Source organism: Manis javanica, chromosome 8 (assembly GCF_040802235.1).
Source record: "Manis javanica isolate MJ-LG chromosome 8, MJ_LKY, whole genome shotgun sequence".
Classification (NCBI taxonomy): Eukaryota; Metazoa; Chordata; class Mammalia; order Pholidota; family Manidae; genus Manis; species Manis javanica.
This window is the reverse complement of record NC_133163.1, coordinates 39,185,585-39,208,535: the sequence shown is the minus strand read 5'-3', so window position 1 is coordinate 39,208,535 and position 22,951 is coordinate 39,185,585. Positions and strand designations below refer to the sequence as shown.

At 37.3% G+C, this 22,951-nt stretch overlaps 2 protein-coding genes across 11 annotated transcripts in view; one reads left to right on the top strand and one right to left on the bottom strand.

Moving 5' to 3' along the window:
* Positions 1-4,221: 4,221 nt before the first annotated feature.
* TRMT5 (tRNA methyltransferase 5) lies at positions 4,222-11,893 on the bottom strand. Of its 3 annotated transcripts, none has more exons than XM_017664311.3 (5): positions 11,754-11,893; positions 9,977-10,632; positions 7,979-8,103; positions 5,249-5,903; positions 4,222-4,898 (listed from the first exon to the last, which is right to left on the bottom strand). In XM_017664311.3, exons 1-5 carry the CDS (start codon positions 11,756-11,758, stop codon positions 4,813-4,815), a joined length of 1,527 nt encoding a protein of 508 aa, XP_017519800.1. In that variant the 5' UTR covers positions 11,759-11,893; the 3' UTR covers positions 4,222-4,812. The 3 variants fall into 3 exon arrangements, with proteins under 3 accessions (XP_017519800.1, XP_017519799.1, XP_017519798.1); XM_017664310.3 differs by having other exon boundaries at positions 11,693-11,833; XM_017664309.3 differs by having other exon boundaries at positions 11,560-11,791.
* Positions 11,894-11,905: 12 nt separating this feature from the next.
* Positions 11,906-22,951, top strand: part of SLC38A6 (solute carrier family 38 member 6) — a 75,025-nt gene continuing 63,979 nt past the window's right edge. For 4 of the 8 annotated variants that reach the window (XM_073242290.1, XM_073242291.1, XM_037006780.2 and 1 more), the window contains exons 1-3: positions 11,969-12,102; positions 13,242-13,372; positions 15,166-15,239. In XM_073242290.1, coding sequence (XP_073098391.1) covers positions 11,998-12,102; positions 13,242-13,372; positions 15,166-15,239 — 310 coding nt within the window. In that variant the 5' untranslated portion in view covers positions 11,969-11,997. Of the gene's footprint in view, positions 12,103-13,241; positions 13,373-15,165; positions 15,240-22,951 lie in introns of all 8 variants that reach the window. The other 4 variants (XM_073242292.1, XM_073242294.1, XM_073242293.1 and 1 more) reach the window with 4 other exon arrangements.

Genomic DNA, 22,951 nt, shown 5'->3' with positions numbered 1-22,951 from the left:
TGGAAAGTTATGTGAAACAAGGTCCATGATTGTATTAAGGTGGAATATCCATATGTTAACAATTCTACCTTATTTGACTAGGCAGGTATTAATTTCAGGAGTACATTTTCATCTTTACAGTACTTCTAGCCATCTTTGATTGAGGAAACTAAGGCACTGAATAATGGATAGGCTGAGATCATATGTACAAGTTAATAAAAGCCAGAATTAAAACACAGGGTTTTTAAATCTAAGTCCAGTTCTACCTATACTCTACCAGGCTCCATCCTGTTTCTCAGATCTATTAGTATTTCTCATTAAGAATTAATGTTTTACGTATAATCTACAGACCAGTTCAAAGATTAGTGGAATATTGGACTTAATGTCTAGGCTTTGTTGTACTTAGCTGTCAAAGTAAGGTATCCAGTCTTTAAAAATGAAACACTATTACTTGTTCTCAGTACCTTGGATATATAATGTATTTAAATGGAATAAACTAATTAATAGAACATTTCAAAAGCTTTTAAAACTTCTTTTGATCATACCTTATTGTGGAAATTGCTTGAACCTGATTTGGCAAATAAATTCTAAAACTTTACATGTTTGTAAATATTTTGCCCTAACTATTGCCATACTTAGTTCAATAGACAATTCAGAGGTTGTTAACTGATTGTTGTTACTAGAGCAAAAGGAATGAGTACAGACAGCCTAATGACAATTCACCAAGTAACAAAAATACTCTGAATTGATGAAGTTATCCCTTATCTTCCTAATGATTTCCTCTCTCAGAGACAAAAGGTGTCTGTACAAGACTACAACTATGTGAATTGTCTTTTAACATTTTATACATTAGCACAAAAATAATAGGTAACAACAACTGGACATTACCTATGTGCCACGCACTGTACTTCATTCTTTGTATGTTATCTAATCCCTACAACAGTGCTAGTATTATTTTCTTCATTTTAACAGATGAGAAACTGAGGCAAAGAGGTTAAGTAACTTACCAAAAGTTTAATACAACTGAAATGAAGCAGAGTTTGGGTTTGAACTCAAGTGGTCAAACTCCAGAGTCTATGCTCTAGAGATGACTGTCAAACTGTCAACTGAACAAACAACAGCTGTGTACAGCAGTCAAACTTTCTAAGACTTCTGGGAAATTTACAGATCATGCATCTAGTTCTTTTATGGGATACAAATGACATCAACTAAATAACCTTGTTGATATCTTTGAGAGAAGTGAGAAATCCTTTATGTACTATATAAATATTAACTATACTCCCTTTTAAACAGATTAATGGTATTAAACACATTTACATTGTAGTTGGGATGCATTACTTTAGTATTCCTTAATTTTATTCAAAATATTTGATCTAAGCTTCTCTTAGAAGTTATCTTTAGCCCATGAACAAGTAGTCCAATAATTGTTTTCAGAATACAATTAAGGTGGCAGAAGACTTGTTACAAAATTAGTAACAAAATTTAAAAATTGTATCTAATGAGCTTTCCAGCTGTCATTTTCTGGTGGATTCACCAAGAGTTCTGTTACACTTTACATAAAAAAGTTTATGGTGGGCCAAGATTGAAATAATGAAATGATCATACATTTCACTTATTCACTCTGAGGGACAAAGGGGAAGGGTCAAAATATTAACATTTATATACTGCATATTTTATCTAGGGTGATTAAATAGATGAAAGAATCTTACCACTTTATATGTATGAGTAAGAACATCATTTGTGCCCACACTTAATATTCACGACCTAGAACATCAGTGTACTAGGAAAAAATTTCTTACTCCTACTTGCAAATTAATTCTCTTAACCTAGATCAGAAAGCAAACTATGGAGCCCTGGCCAAAACCAGCTGCTGACTATTTTTGTATGTTCCATTAGTTAAGATTGGTGTCTTTATATTTCTTTTGGATTTGAAAAAAAGCTGAAAGAATAACATACTTTTTTAAATGTAAAAGCATACAAATTCAAATTTTAGTGTCCATAAAGTTTTTGGAAGTGTCCATAAAGTTTACGTATTATCTATTGTTGCTTTGGGGCCACTACAGCAGAGTTGAGAAGTGAGAGACCTTATGGCTTATAAAGCCTAAAATACTCTGACCCTTCACAGAAAGTTTGCCAAACCCCTGACCTACATGCTCACTTGGAGAGGAAAGGAGGGAGAAAACTGTAGGTCCCAAACCAGCAATTCCTAGGTGAACTAGTCCCAAGGTTTTGCGTAGGTTGGGTTAAGTTTCAAAACAATTTTAAATGCCTTAGGTAAGGAATGAAGGCTCCAGTTCATTATTACTTCCCTACACTTTTTACCATTACTGCTTTCATCTATTTATGCCTGGCTTCTGAAGGCATTTGTGTTTGTAGATCAGGGCACCTCAGACTTTTTCTGTAGGGCCAGAGAGCAAATATTTTTGGCTTTGTGGGCTAAGAGGCAATATTGAGGACACCACATAGGTACTTACATAAAAGGAGATAAATTGGCATAGTTTTTTAAATTAACAAAATTCAAAATATAATTGAATACATTTTTTATAATGTATTTTTTGGTGAATAGCATTTCCCTTATTGGGGTTCTAAGTGTTTATCAAATCAATTGTAAATATCACCTGTTAATGATTACCTGTAATGAATTTTGTACATTTCATCTTTAAAAATGTCTTTTTCACACAGATAGTGCTTAATATTGGTATTCATCCAGGAACATATGATTTTGAGTATTCATCACTTGGAAGTCATTTGTAAAACTTGTTAAATTTTCCCCTTGATATTTGCCCTTTAGCATGTCATTCTGGTAGCACATTAACCACTGCCTGTTGAAGATAAGATGGAAGTTCAATTGCAGTTAAATGGATTTTGAAATATATAAATTTCCTTTGTATTTGCACCAAGTCCCACAAATGCTGTATTCAGAAAATCTTTCAACCACTAATTTGTGTGAGAATGGAAATCGTTTCATTTTAATTTTTGACAGCATGAGAAATGTATAACACAGTATATTGTGATTCAAATGTCAGTTGTTGGATGACTACCACATTATGTTTCACATTAAAGTTATGCTTGCCTTTTAAGTTGAAATCTTTAAGAAATACTATCGAGTTTCTAGCAAAAGCTAACTTATAGTCATTCATTGATCTAAAATAGTGTTTAAGAGTGATTCTTCTTAAGAAAAAATTCAGTCTTGACCTTGAACTTAAAATATTGCAATCAAACTTAGTTCAAGCAAGTCAAGAAATTCAGCTTCAATTTCTAACAGGGACTTGAAGATGGCTAAAGTCCATGAAAACAAATGAAGTTTACCATTGACACTGCTGGTTCAGTAACACAATAGATTCAAGAAATTTCTGCAAGGTACTTGCTGGTGAATAATACAGTGAATAACTATAGGTTTTAAACACTTAAAATTTTCACAAGCTTTGTAAGTTTATCCAACTAGGTCTTTTTCTACCTCACACATATTTTTACCACCATCAGCTATAAGACATCTTAGCAGATTCTACTTCAAGTTGTACAGAATTAGTGTTTTCTCAACTTTCCTTGAAAATATCCACACATAGCTGTTTGATGCAGAGTATTCTGAAACTAGGTTTTCAGTAACTTCAAACTCAGCACTGATGCCTCAAATAAACAAGAACTGAGGAGATTAGTAACATCTATCAACTTGTCAAGAGTCAAAGAACCACTTAGACTCGTTACCTTTTAATTGGCTACTGATGTTAGACTCCAAGTGTCCTCAACTCTTTGAACAATTGTTCTTGCCAAAACGCAAATAGTCTTAAACAAGTTTACTTTATCTGAACACAGTTCTTTGGTTGCTGCATTCAAACACAACTCACCATCCCAAATAGCTTTTCTTGCTTGGCTTACAAAAGAGTCACTTGGAGTCTTAACTTTGGTTGTTAGCCTCATTTTCAATTTTTGTGAGGAAATTCTGCTATGATGAGATATTTCCAAATTTAAATTTCTAATTTTTCTGATAGTTGCTTGCCTGTAAGTTGGAAATACTGTGATGGGTGCTTTTGGTAATGTCAAATGTATATTGTATCTTATCTCATGTATAGATGTTTTGTCTTCTAATATCAAAATAATTCATACTCCACTGTGCTAAAAGCACATATATAGTGTGCTGAGCAGCAGTATGAAGTGGTAAGAATCACATAATCTCTGTGTGGCAACTAACTGCTCAGTTGTTATACTATGAAAGCAGCCATGAAAAATATGTGAACAAATGAGCATGGTATGTTCCAATAAAACTTTATTTAGACACTGAAATTCAAATTTCATGTAATTTTCCTGTCACAAAATGTTATTCTTTGGATTTTTTTTCAACTATTTATAAATGTAAGAATCATTCCCAGGTCATATCTGGCCTGATGGACATAGTCTGCCTATATCCCTTTATCTAAATAATATCATTTTTTATTTTATAGTGATATTACAGGGGTAGTAAAGGATAGCATACTTATATAAAACTTAGCTATATGATTCAACAAAGGACATTTGCAGTGATATTAGTGTTTTCCTAGGTAGCATGTATTTATTCTACTTCAAAAACTATTTTCCCAAGACATAAAAGACAATGTTTAAACATTTATATAATAAAAATTAGATATAACTTAGATTGAGGAATTATAATAATTTAGATGAAGACATATTTAATAGACTTACTTAAATTTTAATTTGATAATACTCAATTTATAAAACAGCAAGGACAAAATAAGACAGCAAGTGTTCAAAATTAAACAATGTTAAAATTTTATGAAGTTATACAAATTATTTTTCATTACATAAAGGTATAGTGGGAGATGGAGAAAACATTTCCAGTCAAGTAACTGAATAAATTTGTGTTTTTTCCTCTGAGAAGGCTTTACCCATCTTCTGGCGTTTAAGAGGTGGAGCCTCATTATTCTCTGTAACAAACAGAAAAACATATTAGGTAAGATAGTTAACATTTGAAAATACTTTGAAAAAGCAAATAATATAAGCATTTTAAAGATTTTATCTACTTATACATGAAATAGTAACATTCCTGGGTACTTTAATGAAATGGTGTTCTAGACTGAACACTGTGTCATACTAAAATTGGGAAAAACTAGTCACAGTTCAGTGGCAAGGGGTCTTCAAATGAAATACGTAAAGAATTAGCTTGACCTTTAACCAAAATTAATAATACAAAGTGTGTATATATATATATATGTAGCCCAAGAAAGCTAAATGAAAGGTATTATAGTTTACATTTAATTTCCTGGAAATTGCTCACCTAGATTTAGGGTCTGGTTCTTGTAGAGTATAGCAGCAGGAATCTGAAAGGTGATGCATAACATTTCTTTGTTAGGGGCCACATTTCTTACTAGGTGAACTGAACTGCATGCCTCCAAGGAAATGCCTAACACAGCTCCAGCTCTTTGCTGAACATCCTTAGCAGGATTAGCATCTTTGGAAAAGCTGTAGCAGTGCACTATGGGAAGGAACTCATTGCTGCATGGCGGCCCATCTAAAAGTGATTTTAATGCACTGAGAAACTCAACGGCCTTTGCTGGCAAGTTCATAACAATGTGCACTGAATGCTTTTTTTCTTGTGACAGTGGTCCCAGCTGCTGCATGAGTTCTTCTCTGACTGGTCCTTGGAGGAAGTCTTTTCCATCCAAGTTAAAGACTTTCACCTTTTGGTCCACTTTGTTTAATTTACAGTTGTGTGATAGCCATTTATGGGATTCAGGATTGAGATCATTGGCAAATACAGTGCAGTTTTTCTTTGCTACTGGAATGGCAAAGGGCCCAACCCCAGCAAAAACATCAAATAGGACATCTCCAGGCTTGAGAAGTTCTGTGATACGACTGTGTTCTGTAGAGAGACGAGGATTCCAATACACTTTTGAAAAATCAAATTCGTATGTATAGCTGTTTTCTCGAACCTGAAAAAAAGTATAATTTTGCTTAATCTGCTTAAGTCTTAAATTCCAGTTGCTGATATTGGATGTGTGCACCTACGCACATACACACATTTAATTTTACTACTATTAAGAGCAAGTAACAGTGCATTTAAAGACATTTAAATTAGAATTTGGTGTTTATGCTATACTTGAAGCCAGTTAATATCTTGCATTAGACTTTTTCAGGAAAAAAGTCATTTCTTCAAAGTCAAATGGCTCTCCACCTCATCCTAAAGGGCTATAAAGTGGCTCCTAAGTCATATGAGAGATATTTCAGATAGGCCAATTGCCTGTCTTAATTATACTCTTGTTATATCACCTGATGGAGATGAAGAAAACTGTAATTTGAAACAATACTCTGTACATATCTTCATGCTGGATAGCTAAGCTGCAGAGAGCACTTCCACACAGCAAACAAGCTTCCCTCCTTAGTTTTCAGTTTGTAAGAGGGAGGCATGACAGATGTGTCATTGAATTTGAGGTATTTCAATATGTTTTTAGAAGTTACCTGGACTTTGCAAGTTTCATGTACATAAATTAGAGCCAGTTTAGAACAGATTATTCCCCTACTTTCTCCTTGCCCAAATTTGAGTTTTTTCATAAGTAAACTAAATATATACAGTGAAACTAAGTCTTGAACAAAACTAGACAAAAAAAAAACTTTGTACCACTTCTTTTGGGACTATCATAAACATAAGAGAAAAAAACTAAAATTATAGTCATGGAATATGACCTTGCCATCAACTTAAGCCCCTTATTTAATAGATGAAGAATCAAAGCCCAGAAAGTTCCTAAGTTCTATAAATCTGACAGAGATATGTATCTTCTATATTCTGCCTTCATGGATCTTAATTCCAAATTTGTGCATATTTTTCTCCTGACCACATCAGATGCATTAGCTGTATTACTAAGGTTCCAGAGTTGGAAATGTTTCTTCATGATTCTGCCAACTTAAAGTCTTTCTCTATATATAACCTGGAAGGTTTAAATATGTCTTGGGGTGCTTTCCTGAAATCTCCTTTCTACTTCCCCATTTAAGCTTCATGTAAAGCACAATTCTAATATAAAAAATGTAGCTTCTAAGTACCTTTCTGGATTTACTCATGCTGTCTTTGATACCTCACTCCCATAGCCAACATAACTCCGCCCAATTCACTTTCAAAAACAAATTTTAACTTGTAATACACACACAGTACTTTAATGTTGCATGAACTCCTAAAGTTAAAATTAAACGTGATTCTGTTTGGAGCAAAAAAATTATACCATAATATACAAAGAAATTGTATACAAAGAAATATACAATACATGTAAAATATATGGTATAAATATGAAATAAAATATATGTCCTAATAACAAACTTACTGACTTAGAAAATCAATCACAAGGCATTTATAAAATTAGAGAAGTTTCTCAGAACTTTCAGATCTTCTCTATGAAAAGAATGATGCTACCTGTTATCTTTAAGAGTCATACCAAGTGATAATATAAAAAGTATAAATAACAAAAATCACCAGTAAAACCATAAAAAAAGTGCCCACTGTTACTATTCTGTATGTACATATTTACATATTTAGTTAAAATGGAATTATGCTATATATATTGTTGTATAATGATTTTATCACCTAATCTGTCAAAGAGCAATTATTTTAGTAAGTATGGAACTAAATATCTAATGATTATATCATTTGTTATACTAGAATTTAATCAATTCTCTACTGATGAATATTTAGATTTTCTTATTTATTTGTTATAAAAATGATGATGAAGAGCCTAGTACATAAATCATTACAATTCTGTCCAGTTATATCTTCGGGGTAACCTCCTATAAATGGAATGATAGGTCAAACAGTTTACCTATTCAAAATTGCAATATATTACCATATATTCTTTATGAATGTGTCAAATCTGTACTTGCACCTATGATATGTAAATGCTCACATTCTTACATACTCATCAATACTGCATTACTATAAATATTTTTGATCTTTGTCATCTATTCTGACCTAAACATTTATCTTGATCTGCACTGTACTAGGAGACCACAAAATACTCCATACCTTGGTCGTCATGTTCTCCTCACCAGATAGCACTTCCATTTGGAAATTTCGGAATGTGCTATCAATATTACTGGTTTTATTTACTGCTGAGGTGATTCCTGGATTTTTGTCAATCATAACTTGGCCTAAAAGAAGAGAATTCAGAATAAACATTGCTTATTGGTTGCAGTTAACATTGCAAATCTGAAATGGAAATGAACTATGTTTTCTTTTGGTTTATAGACAAAAACTGTATCTAGTTTATGTAAAGTAGCATACAACTCTAAGAATTCACCCATTTACTAAAGTTAATGTCTGATAGCCTTCAAAACAAACACACAAAAAATTGGATAATTTTAAAAGAAAAAATTCTTGAGGAATTTGGGTCAACCTAGCATTTTTCCATGTTTTTTAAAATAAATCATCTTAAATGTACCAATACAACAATAAGCAAAAGGGCATTGGTAAAGGATAGAAAGAAGAGATATAAAAGATGTGGCAACAAATGGTTTCAGAAAATGCCTGTGTGTCCCTATTGGCCTTAAACCAAATGTGTGTTTTACTGTGCACTTGAAACAGATGCTTCTACTTCAGAAATATATACCAGTAAAATAATATTTTCAAATAAGAGAAACAGACTTTAGAGTATTTATCTAAATAAAATGCTCATTTACATAAGTTGTTCTTTTTGTCAAATAATTTGCTAGAGCAGAAATAAGCTACAGATAATAAAATACACCAGAAATGGTATGTTGATGCCATTTAACCAAAGTCTATTTTTTTGGTCAGCACTTAAAAAATTTGTAAGAATCTGTAAGCTATTGCATTGCATAAGGAAAGATAACCTTGTGTAAGTTAGTGAAAAGTCTTATAATACAATTATGCTGAAATACAACGAAAATTTTTCTCAGATAATTAGATACCTGATTTTGAATATGATAGTATCAATAAGTTGCAGCCAATCATTGCTGTTATCCTGTTCTGCTTCAGGTATCAGAATACAATTTTAAAGGTACACAAGTTAGTTTGAAATGTGGAATGAAGTAAGAATAGTAATAATAAATAATAATAAACTACTCTGAAGGTCTAGTAAGAGCTTTAAAATAATCAGTGTAAGAAAATGTCCCACTTTTTATCTGTGAGTGCCCCTTTATGAAAAGGAGCTTATAAAATAGGAATGCCAAAAGTAATGTTTGAGTTAGGATAGACAATGACTTGTAGCAAAGCCAAGACTTAACATTTGCACCCAGTCATATTTAAGTATTTATGTTACCACTATGCATTATCAACCCTTTTCATCAATAAAAATGAAATGTATAACAGCATATTTATGAACTACTACCCATGCAAAATACTACACACTACATTTTAAAGCTGGAAATAAATCCCAGAAGTTCTGATAATTACTTAATAAAAACTATCTGGAGAATGCATGGACATCAAATATTTATATCAAATATTTATATTTATTATTATTAAATACAATTTTGATTAGTCTTCTACTTCTCTTTTATCCAAATAATAAAAGACCCAGGCTCAAACTTGGGGCTACAGAGGTATAACACACACAAGCATTATTTCTACAAGTCTAGGAGCACTAAAAAACAATGGTGACTGGTATATAGAAGACGGTCAGTTAATTGAATCAATAAATTAAATGAAAGCAAGAGTTAATAGTGTCTTGCACTTTTGACTAAAACACTCAAACTCCCGAAACCTACCATTCAGCACAGTTCTGAAGGTCTATTAAGTCCTATGTACCAAAATGACAAGTTGCCAAAGAATTTTGTCAAATTGAGTGACTCAAGTTTAATTTATGCTTAAAAACTGGGTACACAAAAGCTTGACCTGATATTTAGGGCTTGCTATGACTCTGGGAAGAGTATTCCAAAATGGCTCTTGAGAGTGTGTAGCTCAAGATCCAGCTTAAAATGATAAAGCATCTGCTTCTGTAATTTGACATTTTAAAAACTAAAATTAGAACTCACTAGCATACAAATATTACTAAGTCACACCTACCAATTAAATGCTTGAAAGGTAGTTGATGATCTCGAAGGTTCAGGTGGGCAATATGTCCAACTCTGCTAAACCCTGAAGTCACATCTTGACCTTCAGGAAGCACAGCTCTCAAGATTTCTTCTGACTTAAAGTTTTCATAAGTTAGTTCCAAATTATATTCAGCTATATGTGAATTGACATTAAGCTGCTTTAAAATACTAAGTTCTGCTTTTTCAAAGGAATCATCACTAATCATTTTATAGGGATCCAACATAATTAATCTACTTCCTTCATCTTCTGGATCTTCAATCACACGTTTTATGCCTGGGCGCTGCAGTGCTGCCCTTTTAAGGGATCGCATCAATTTACTGACTATTTCTTTCCTTACTTTAAGTACTGGGATGGTAACTTTCTTCTTAAAAGCTGTCCTATCAAGTTTTGTCATTCCTCGCACATTAGAGGGTGGTGAAAACAATTCAGAGTCTCTCTGATTTGTTTCTATTTCAGGCATGGTTGAGAATCTTTTTCTTTGATCCAACAAGAAAATAATAGGTGCTCTGCTAAGCTTCTGTATCAGTGATGTCCAAGCAAGTGGGATCAACGATTCTGATTCAGTTATTCTACAGCTTTCCACTTTGAGAAGTCTTCTTGAGAATCCAAATGGCCTCCGAAAGATCCTTAAAAGAAGTATTCATTTAAAAAATGTATCATAAAGCTACAAACTTACATGGTCACAGTAGGTTGTGAGTAGGTTTCATTTTATCTAACCTGCTAAATGCTGATAATTAAAACTTTTAGTGGTGAGAGGTATGCTATGCTTTCCAGGATATGATGACTCTTATTAGGAGCAAATAATAAATTTTCCCCTTCAACCCACCTGATGTCAGTAGGAGGGCTTGGTGATCGATCCATCAGCCTCCCTATAGTCAATGAACCACTCCAACCCACAATTTTCTACAGAATACATTTGGTACCCGAAGGCAAGGTTTTGAGTTAAAGAAGCATCTCTAAATAGTCATTATGACTTTACCAATAGCTACTGGTAAAGGATATTCTTATAGGTGCTTATTGTGTCAGATGCTTTAATAAATACTTTACACACATTGATGTCTTGGGATATGTGCAGGATAGCAACCTCATTTTGTAAATGGGTAAATGAAAGCTTCTAAGCAGGTTAATTCACCCCAAACCTTGTAGCTGGTAGGTGGCTGCCCAAGGATTAAAACCCAGGTCGGACAGACGTCAATGCCTGTATTCTTAACACAGTGCTTACACTGTTTGTCAGTGCTTTACTGCCATAAATCCTGCCTATAACTTGAGAACCAGGCCTTTGCTGAATATTATATGCACACCCTATTAAGAGTAACCACTCACTTTGCCTTCTAGAATACCAAAGAAGCAACAGTAAGATGAAAGGGCCCTGCCCTGGAACCCTGAAAAACAATTATCAAACTTCCCGTCAGGGTTCAAATAGAGTCTAGCAGTTTGCAGCTGTTGTGATCTTGGGTAAATTATTTAATCTGAGTTTCCGTTTCCCACATGTGAAAAGTGGTTAAAGGCTCTATCAGAAAGCTTTTGAAAAGATTAAACAGATTCGTCATTACCCAATACTCGGACGCAAGCTCAGCACCCGGGCGGCGGGTGACTTCGCAATGTTTCCGAGCCCGGGTCGAACGAGTACGGCCACCGGACTCTCAGACCCTTCCAACTATCAAGGGCACCGCGGCGCCACCTCACCAGCGTCACCATCCCAGTTCCCGACGTCCTTCAGCAGCGGGTTCAAGACCAGACCCCTCACCTCATGCTCAGGGGCAGCTCGGCAATGGGTCGCTGGTGGAAGGGGCTGGCCCTGACGTCATCATCATTCGCCACCGAGTGGCGAGCGTCAATAGATCACGTCGATTCCCTCCTGTCTTCCCCGCCCTGGGGAAGTACGGGATCCCGGCAGGGCCGGGCCCACAGCTCCGCCTCTGGCTCGACTAACGGCGGCACGGCAGGGGTAGTAGACTGCAGATGAGCCTGGTAGTCGGCCAGCTGGCGGCATGGAGGTTCCTTGTGGGATCATCAGTGTTGAGCCGGGCTGGTACGTCTCTGCCCAGCAGTCCGAGGAGGCGGAGGCGGGAGAGTTGAGCCCGTTGCTAGGCAACGTAAGTGCGCTCCGCCGGTGGCCAGGCTCTGACGGCTCGCGGCTTCCCTGCAGGGACGGCTCTTGAGACCGGCAGAAGGAGGGGGACGGCACCGGGAGGAGGGAGAAGCTCAAGTCTGACTCGTGAGGGGTGAGAGGGCAAAGGCAGCAGCTGAGGTTCAGCTGAGATCCAGCTGAGATCCCGGCGGAGTGCGTGAATGAGATGGCAGCTTAACGTGCCCTAGAAAGGAAAGCTGAGGTGGAGGTGCGGGCTCAGGTGGAAGCGGTGCAGCGCCGCGTGGAGGCAGAGGTCCCACTGGATGAGCAGCCCTAGGGTTGTATAACTCGCTGTTTGTTAGTATCTTTGTCAGCCTCCCATTTCCTCTACCAGTCTTGTGAGGCTTTTGCAAGAGTCACAAGATTTTTCTTTTCTCGACTTAGTCATTGGGTACCTATAAACTTCTTAATACAGAGAGCCTTAGCGATGGAGTGGAGGTGGCCTGGTAATAAGTATATAGCAATTCTCTGACCCTAAAGCTTGTGCAGTGGCCCTCGGCTTTTTAACTGAAGTCCCTGGACTGTAATAGTTTCTACAACTTTGCTCCCAGATGCTATTTTGGGGGAGGTGTTTTCAGAGATATCCTCGCCGGAGCAATGTGAATTACTTCTGTTTTTACGTCGTTATTAAAAGGTATCCCTGACTTTTTTTTCCCATAGGGCGGACTTAATGCATTATGTTTCTAAGTAGAGATTAGTTTTGAGTCCTAGTAATTGGGGAGCAACAGTTGTCCACAGCCGTCCCAAGTGGGAACTCAGAAACTCCGCAGTAATCATGTGAGCTGAGGCCATCTCCCTCCTCTTCGTCTCCACCCCATTCCTATCAAAGCTTCATCTTTTGCAGTCCCACGGTTAGTCATGGCTCTTGCTGAAGCCCACCTGGCCTCTGTGCTGGTGGAGATGATTTTCCTAGGTAACTAGATTCCTGAAGCTGCCCTAATGGGAGGTGGGAAAGAAAGGAAGCCAGTGCTGGTTGAGCAACCAGTCTGTCACACGATGCCTGTGGTTTGCAGGAGACTTCTCCAAATCTGGTTAGTCATTTCTTGACAAAATTTGAACTTCACCATGTAAACACTTAACACTATTAAATTTGTGTGCTTACAGGAACTACACAGACAGGGCTCCCCGGGTGTTTCATTTGGTTTCTCTGTGTTTAATTTGATGAATGCCATCATGGGAAGTGGCATCCTTGGCTTAGCTTATGTTATGGCTCATACTGGTATCCTTGGATTTAGGTAAGTTTTTTCTTGGGTTTAAAAAAATTTTTCTCATTTTGACAGTGCACTGAGAAGCAAAGAGGCTCCAGAAGCTGACTTCATACAATTTCTAGTTAAATTATGTCTGGGCTTTAGCATTTTCCTGCTACTCTTGTATTATTGCTAGTCTGTAGCTTGGAGGGATGCTGTGTAATTTGTATTTTTTATTCAAAAGTGTGGCTAATTAAAAAAAGTGGAAACTTGATTCATACTCATTTCTAACTTTAAGAACTTTTAACCTTAAGAAGTGGTATATTTGTTGTGTCAAGTTGACCCAAGTGTGTTTATCAGCCATGCAGATTACTCATAAATAGTAATTTTGTAAGTGTAAATAAAGCACATAATCTCATTTCTCTCTGTCTCTCCTCCCACTATTAAGTAGTCTTATTTTCCTTTCTGCGGTTAGACGTGTTCTTTGCCTATTCCTTATCACTTTTTAAGATTCAACTCTTGCAAGTTTGTCCAAATTGAGAGACATTCCTGGCTTTTCTGTGTTTCCATAGTACTTTGTATATTCATTCTACTATTATAATGCCTTATGATTTGTTTGCAAATTAGTTTCTCTGTTAAATCTTGAAATCCTTTAGAATTGGACGTTATCCTTAGTATGTAGACCATGGTTAATACAATAAATAAGCAAGTTTGCTTTGTATTGTCAGTAGAAGCAGACCTACTTTACTAGGAAATTTAAAATAGACAATCTTACTTAGGTTTTATCATCTGCTTTTATTTTGAATTTCTTGATAAGCAAACTAACAAGTAACCCAACTTGATTTTAGGAGGTGTGTTTACAAACCTTCATAATTTTAAAACTTCAAAACTGTATGGACACCTTAGGCAAGACATAAACATAGGGCTTATTTTTTGGTTGGGAAAAACCACATTTTATACTCCAGGGTCTTACATGCAGATGTGTGTATACCACTGCATGTGTCCTCATTGAGTCATACCTGGTGTTCCATTTTGTGATGCCAAACTATTACTTTGTGAGGGCTCTGATGTGAGTTTACTGACAAATGTATTTTTGCCTCTCAGTTATTCTATTTGTTATTAACAAGTACTAAGTGAACCACAAAGATAGAATTTCTTCAATTTTCAGGGAATTCCACTGAGGAAAGCTCTTTAGAAACTTTTACTGCCATAATGTTCTTGAGACTAGGTAGGGGATTATGCATGTTGGGTTTTTTTTTTTCACACTTTTGGTGAAAGGACCCCAGTTATTATATTGTTTGGACATTTTTCAAATTATACCATTTGAAGTATGTTAACTGCCTTTTTTGGTTTGTCTGGTGAGTGTGTTTAATAGGTGCTAGGAAATGCAGTCCTAATTTGATATTACAGATGAAAGTATGATAGGGAGGTACACATCCTTGGAAGGGGAGGGATGGAGGGATGTAAAAAGACAATGAGATTTCACAACTAAAACTTCTGTTTAGACTTAGACCAGGAAAAAAAGAGTAATAAAAGGAAATACAGTATTGCAAGATCATTGAATGATTGAACCAGCAGTCAGCAGATAAATTTGTTTAGTTTTTGATAAAATCTGTTTCTTTCTGATGTCTTTTTTTGATTTTAAAAGGAGCATATATTCATTTAAATAAAACTTGATAAGTACAGCAAAGTATCTTCTTACTTTCTTTAATAACCATAATCCAACTACCCAAAAACAGTTCCTGTGAACATTTGAACATGAAAAGAAGTTTTTTTGTAATGAGATGTCTTAAAAAAAGATATTTTGGGGTGGGTTGACCATGTACTCTTTTATATTTTAGTTTCTTGTTGCTGGTAGTTGCTCTCCTGGCTTCTTACTCAGTGCATATCCTGCTTAGTATGTGTATTCAGACAGGTGAGTAAAAATATTATACTTATTCATATTATGAAGCAGCCCTTTGAGATGGTGGTATCCACGTACAGGATTGGATGTCTCAAATCTAATTTCCAGCAGGCATACATTATTATTACGTAGGGTGGTAGAAAGGAGAATTTCAAAAGGCCAAGATATATAGACCTAATCCTATAAGTAAATATCCAAGGACAGAAGGGGAAGAGAAAAAACATTCTTACCTGCCTTTCTACACAACCTACAACATGGATTTCTGGGTTAGGGTGGATTAGGGAAAGCAACTGAAAGGTGTTCAAAGGATGCAAACCTTATGTTATGGGGATGCAGTAGATAAGTGTTCACTCTGATCCTGTTTTCCTAGGGTAATCATGTCCTTAAGAATGATCCTCCTAGATCTGTAACAGCCTTTCCTGTCTCGTCTCTGTCAGCCAGACAGAGGTAAGGGTGGCAGAATTAGGACTGTAGGAGGCAAGCTCACTAAACTTTGTATTTTTACTTGCAAGTCTAGAATAAGGGTTTTTGTAAGTGATAGAATTATATGTAATCAATACTGTATATACATGTGTGTTTTCCATTTGGAACTTTATTATGCAATTCAGTCATGTATTGAGTAAGTTCTTTCAAGTTGCAATAAACAAAAGTATATGAGAATCATGGGAAGATGGTGGCATGAGTAGTTCAGAGGAAATCTCCTCCCCAGAACATATATATTTATGAAAATACAATAAATACAACTATTCCTAGAAGAGATAGCAGTGGATGCAGTACAACAGCCAGGATACATCTACATCTGCGAGAACTCAACATCACATGAATGGGGTAAGATACAAGCCACGGCCAGGCGGGACCCAAACGCTCCCCCACCCCAGAACCCGGTGGGAAGAAAGGAGTTGGAATGGGGAGGGAGTGAAAGCCCAGGACTGCTAAACAACCAGCTCTAGAAATCCACACATGGAGTGCAGACACAAGGTGCACGGGGTGCTGAATATTAGAGAAATGGAAAAGCAAAACCTGTGGGCAGGTCCCTGCAACCAGCGCCCCTGAGACAAAAGAAAAGCTAGTGCTTTCTGCAAGTCTTAAAGAGACAGGGACCCCATAGCTGGATGAAGTCATCCTGGAACACTTAGCCAGCAGCTGGGAATCCCAGGGAACTTTAGGCGCCCTAAACCCCGGGGAGGCAGGACAGCCCTGAAGTCCCTCACAACACTAAGCAGCCTGCCAGTTGTTCCTCCATCTGGCGTGGACCACGACACACCAGCCCAGTAGCAGGAGAGTGGCAGCGTGTGCTGGGGCAGTGGCACCAGAAGGGACCGAGAGAGGCTTGTGCAAGCCTGCAGCGGCGACAACCGAACAGCCCAGGTGCAGCTCGCGTGCACCGGTGGCAGTGGAGCCAGAGGAGTCCAGGAGAGGTCTGCATGGGAGAGCCCCACGCACACCTGCAGCGGTGCCAGAGGGAGTAGGTGTGCTCCCAGCAGCTGACCGGAATCCCAGCCCAACGCACAGCCACCTGGGCCAGACCCAAAGGCCACTGCTGGCACACAGCTGCCCAGCAGGGGTGCTGCTATCACGGAGGAGGGCACTTGGTGTGCCTGCCACTCCCCGCAGGGCTCCGCGCTGCTCTTATGGAGACCCCGCCCACAGCAGCTTAGGGGACTAACCCAGTGGCTGCTCCAGGAGTGCGGGTAACTGACACAGGCAGCGGAGAAGGGCAAGGCATCCAGCAAACACGAAGGGACTTTCTTCTCCCAGCTGACACACCCACAACCTGCCTACAGCCACTGCTATCACCATAAAAAGGCAAAAAAATTTAGTCCAGTCCAATATAGTTCAGACAACACCTGAGATAGGATCTGCAGAGACAGACCTAACCAGTCTCCCTGAAAAAGAATTCAAAATAAAAATCATAAACATGAGGACAGAGCTGCAGAGAAATATGCAAGAGCTAAGGGATGAAGTCCGGAGGGAGATTACAGATGTCTGGAAGGAGATTACAGAAGTGAAACAAACTCTGGAAGGATTTATAAGCAGAATGGATAAGATGCAAAGGCCATTGATGGAATAGAAACCAGAGAACAGGAACGCATAGAAGCTGATGCAGACAGAGATAAAAGGATCTCCAGGAAAACAATATTAAGAGAACTGTGTGACCAATCCAAAAGGAACAATATCCGCATTATAGGGGTACCAGAAGAAGAAGAGAGAGAAAAAGAGATAGAAAGTGTCTTTGAAGAAATAATTGCTGAGAACTTCCCCAATCTGGAGGAGGAAATAGTTGCTCAGACTATGGAGGCACACAGAACTCCCGAGAGACGGGACCCAAAGAGGACAACACCAAGACACATAATAATTAAAATGGCAAAGATCAAGGACAAGGACAGAGTATTAAAGGCAGCCAGAGAGAGAAAAAAGGCCACCTACAAAGGAAAACCCATCAGGCTATCATCAAACTTCTCAACAGAAACCTTACAGGCCAGAAGAGAATGGCATGATATATTTAATGCAATGAAACAGAAGGGCCTTGAACCAAGGATACTGTATCCAGCACGATTATCATTTAAATATGAAGGAGGGATTAAACAATTCCCAGACAAGCAAAAGTTGAGGGAATTTGCCTCCCACAAACCACCTCTACAGGGTATTTTAGAGGCACTGCTCTAGATGGGAGCACTCCTGAAAAGAGCCCAGAACAAAACACCCAACATATGAAGAGTGGAGGAGGAGGAATAAGAAGGGAGAGAAATAATCATCAGACTGTTTGAGCTATTATAATAGCTCAATAAGTGAGTTAAGTTAGACAGTAAGGTAGTAAACAAGCTAACCTTCAACCTTTGGTAACCATGAATCTAAAGCCTGCAATGGCAATAAGTACATATCTTTCAATAATCAGCCTAAATGTAAATGGACTGAATGCACCAATCAAAAGACACAGAGTAATAGAATGTATAAAAAAGCAAGACCCATCTATATGCTGCTTACAAGAGACTCACCTCTAACCCAAAGGCATGCACAGATTAAAAGTCAAGGGTTGGAAAAAGATATTTCATGCAAACAACAGAGAAAAAAGCAGGTGTTACAATACTAGTATCAGACAAAATAGACTTCAAAATAGAGAAAATAACAAGAGATAAAGAAGGACATTACATAATGATAAAGGGCTCAGTCTAACAAGAGGATATAACCATTATAAACATATATGTAACCCAATACAGGAGCACCAATATATGTGAAACAAATACTAACAGAATTAAAGGAGAAAATAGAATGCAATGCGTTCATTTTGGGAGACTTTAACACACCACTCACTCCAAAGGACAGATCCACCAGAGAGAAAATAAGTAAGGACACAGAGGCACTGAACAACACACTAGAACAGATGGACCTAATAGACATCTATAGAACTCTACATCCAAAAGCAACAGGATGCATATTCTTCTCAAGTGCACACGGAACATTCTACAGAATAGACCACATACATACTAGGCCACAAAAAGCGCCTCAGTAAATTCCAAAAGATTGAAATCCTACCAACCAACTTTTCAGACCACGAAGGTATAAAACTAGAAACAAATTGTACAAAGAAAGCAAAAAGGCTCGCAAACACATGGAGGCTTAACAACATGCTCCTAAATAATCAATGGATCAATGACCAAATCAAAATGGAGATCCAGCAATATATGGAAACAAATGACAACAACAACACAAAGCCCCAACTTCTGTGGGTCGCAGCAAAAGCAGTCTTAAGAGGGAAGTATATAGCAATCCAGGCATATTTAAAGAAGAAAGAACAATCCCAAATGAATAGTCTAATGTCATAATTATCGAAATTGGAAAAAGAAGAACAAATGAGGCCTAAGGTCAGCAGAAGGAGGGACATAATAAAGATCAGAGAAGAAATAAATAAAATTGAGAAGAATAAAACAATAGAAAAAATCAATGAAACCAAGAGCTGGTTCTTCAAGAAAATAAACAAAATAGATAGGCCTCTAGCCAGACTTATTAAGAGAAAATGAGAGTCAAGACACATCAACAGAATCAGAAACGAGAAAGAAAAAATCACAACGGACCCCACAGAAATACAAAGAATTATTAGAGAATACTATGAAAACCTATATGCTAAGAAGCTGGAAAACCTAGGGGAAATGGACAACTTCATAGAAAAATACAACCTTCCAAGACTGACCCAGAAAGAAACAGAAAATCTAAACAGACCAATTACCAGCAACAAAATTGAATCGGTAATCAAAAAACTACCCAAGAACAAAACTCCTGGGCCAGATGAATTTACCTCGGAATTTTATCAGACATACAGAGAAGACATAATCCCCATTCTCCTTAAAGTTTCCAAAAAATAGAAGAGGAGGGAATACTCCCAAACTCATTCTATGAAGCCAACATCACCCTAATACCAAAACCAGGCAAAGACCCCACCAAAAAAGAAAATTACAGACCAATATCCCTGATGAATGTAGATGCAAAAATACTCAAGAAAATATTAGCACACCGAATTCAAAAATACATAAAAAAAATCATCCATCATGATCAAGTGGGATTCATCCCAGGGATGCAAGGATGGTACAACATTTGAAAATCCATCAACGTCATCCACCACATCAAGAAAAAGAAGGACAAAATCCACATGATCATTTCCATAGATGCTGAAAAAGCATTCGACAAAATTCAACATCCATTCATGATAAAACTCTCAACAAAATGGGCATAGAGGGCAAGTACCTCAACATAATAAAGGCCAGATATGATAAACCCACAGCTGACATCATACTGAACAGCGAGAGGCTGAAAGCTTTTCCTGTGAGATCGGGAACAAGACAGGGATGCCCACTCTCCCCACTGTTATTCAACGTGGTACTGGAGGTCCTAGCCGCGGCAATCAGCAAAACAAAGAAATACAAGGAATCCAGATTGGTAAAGAAGAAGTCAAACTGTCACTATTCCAGATGACATGATTTTGTACATAAAAATACCTAAAGACTCCACTGCAAAACTACTAGAACTAATATCGGAATTCGCAAAGTTGCAGGATACAAAATTAACACACAGAAATCTGTAGCTTTCCTATACACTAACAATGAACTAATAGAAAGAGAAATCAGGAAAACAATTCCATTCAAAATAGCATCAAAAAGAATAAAATACCTAGGAATAAATCTAACCAAGGAAGTGAAAGACCTATACCCTGAAAACTACAAGACACTCTTAAGAGAAATTAAAGAGGTCACTAACAAACGGAAACTCATCCCATGCTCCTGGCTAGGAACAATTAATATCGTCAAAATGGCCATCCTGCCCAAAGCAATATACAGATTCGATACAATCCCTATTAAATTACCAACAGCATTCTTCAATGAACTGGAACAAATAGTTCAAAAATTCATATGGAACTGCCAAAGACCCCGAATAGCCAAAGCAATCCTGAGAAGGAAGAATAAAGTCGGGGAGATCTCGCTCCCCAAGTTCAAGCTCTACTACAAAGCCACAGTAATCAAGACAATTTGGTACTGGCAAAAGAACAGAGCCGCAGACCAGTGGAACAGAATAGAGACTCCAGACCTTAACCCAAACATATATGGCAAATTAATATACAATAAAGGAGCCATGGACATGCAATGGGGAAATGGCAGTCTCTTCAACAGATGGTGCTGGCAAAACTGGACAGCTACATGTAAGAGAATGGAACTGAATCACTGTCTAACCCCATACACAAAAGTAAACTCCAAGTGGATCAAAGACCTGAATGTAAGTCATGAAACCATAAAACTCTTAGAAAAAAACATAGGCAAAAATCTCATGGACATAAACATGAGTGACTTCTTCATGAACATATCTCCCTGGGCAAGGGAAACAAAGGCAAAAATGAACAAATGGGAGTATATCAAGCTTAAAAGCTTCTGTACAGCAAAGGACACCATCAATAGAACAAAAATGTATCCTACAGTATGGGAGAACATATTCATAAATGACAGATCCAATAAAGGATTGACATCCAAAATATATAAAGAGCTCACACGCCCCAACAAACAAAAAACAAATAATCCAATTAAAAAATGGTCAGAGGAGCTGAATAGACGGTTTTCTAAAGAAGAAATCCAGATGGCCAACAGGCACATGAAAAGATGCTCCACATCGCTAATCATCAGAGAAATGCAAATTAAAACCACAATGAGATATCGTCTCACACCAGTAAGGATCGCCATCATCGAAAAGACAAACAACAACGAATGTTGGTGAGGTTGTGGAGAAAGGGGAACCCTCCTACACTGCTGGTGGGAATGTAAATTAGTTCAACCATTGTGGAAAGCAGTATGGAGGTTCCTCAGACTGCTTAAAATAGAAATACCATTTGACCCAGGAATTCCGCTTCTAGGAATTTACCCTAAGAATGCAGCACTCCAGTTTGAAAAAGACAGATGCACCCCTATTTTTATTGCTGCCCTATTTACAATAGCCAAGAAATGGAAGCAACCTAAATGTCCATCAGTAGATGAATGGGTAAAGACGATGTGGTACATATACACAATGGAATATTACTCAGCTATAAGAAAAAAACAGATCCTACCATTCGCTACAACATGGATGGAGCTAGAGGGTATTATGCTCAGTGAAATAAGCCAGGCGGAGAAAGACAAGTACCAAATGATTTCACTCATATGTGGAGTATAAGAACAAAGGAAAACTGAAGGAACAAAACAGCAGCAGAATCACAGAAACCAAAAATGGACTAACAGTTACCAAAGGGAAAGGGACTGGGCAGGATGGGTGGGAAGGGAGGGATAAGGGCGGAGAAAAAGAAAGGAGACATTACGATTAACATGTGTCATGTTGGGGGGCACGGGGAGGGCTGTGCAACACAGAGAAGACAAGTAGTGATTTTACAGCATCTTACTATGCAGATGGACAGTGACTGTGAAGGGGTATGTGGTGGGGGGGTACTTGGTGAAGGGGGGAGCCTTGTAAACATAATGTTCTTCATGTAATTGTAGAGTAATGATACCAAAATAAAAAGACAAAACAAAAGAAAAGTACATGAATTACAGAAATGCATTAATAAAGTTTCTCCTTTGGCATTAAGAAATACTCTGTGTCCATCAGTCCTGGTTTTTTTTTTTTATCTGTCTAGTCTCTTTTATCTTTAGATTGGTCAGTTAGGGTGCCAGAATCATGTCTTCAGTTCTTACATAGATGAATTCACTTTGCTCTGTTTGGTCTTATAGTTTTCAAAGTTTAAGAAGCAAAATAGATACAAAATAGATAAAAATGGGATTATCCTGGCTGTAGGTGAGAGAAGCCCAGAGGTGTATCTTGAGAATTTTAAGACTCTTCAGAATGTAGTTCTAATTCTACAGCTCTTGTCTATTTAATCTGTCCATGCATCAGACACAACTGCAGATGTCTTTACTTAGAGATTTTCAAGCCTAAAGACTTCTGATTCTAAGAATCTGAGGTGGCATTCAGGAATATATTTTTGAAATCCTCTAGGTGATTCTGAAGAAGTGCTTTTGGATCCATAGTTCTTAGCTCTAACTTGTACTACCTTTGGACATGTAACCTCTGCTTCCAAATGTATGCCTGTGCTTTCAAGGGGTTTGGGTAAAGTCCAGACAGATTAAAATACTAGAAAACAATGCAATGATATTAATTTCAAAGTAACAAGTTGTTCATAACAGTATTCCAAATTCAGGAATAATAGTATTTAATAA

Bases quoted from the DNA above. Each gene is read 5' to 3' on its own strand.
- TRMT5 (XM_017664311.3), bottom strand. The intron at 5,904-7,978 runs GTATGGAGTATT...ACTTTTTTTCAG, and splicing joins AGGAGAACATGACGACCAAG to GTTCGAGAAAACAGCTATAC. The intron at 4,899-5,248 runs GTGAGCAATTTC...TGTTTGTTACAG, and splicing joins GAACCAGACCCTAAATCTAG to AGAATAATGAGGCTCCACCT.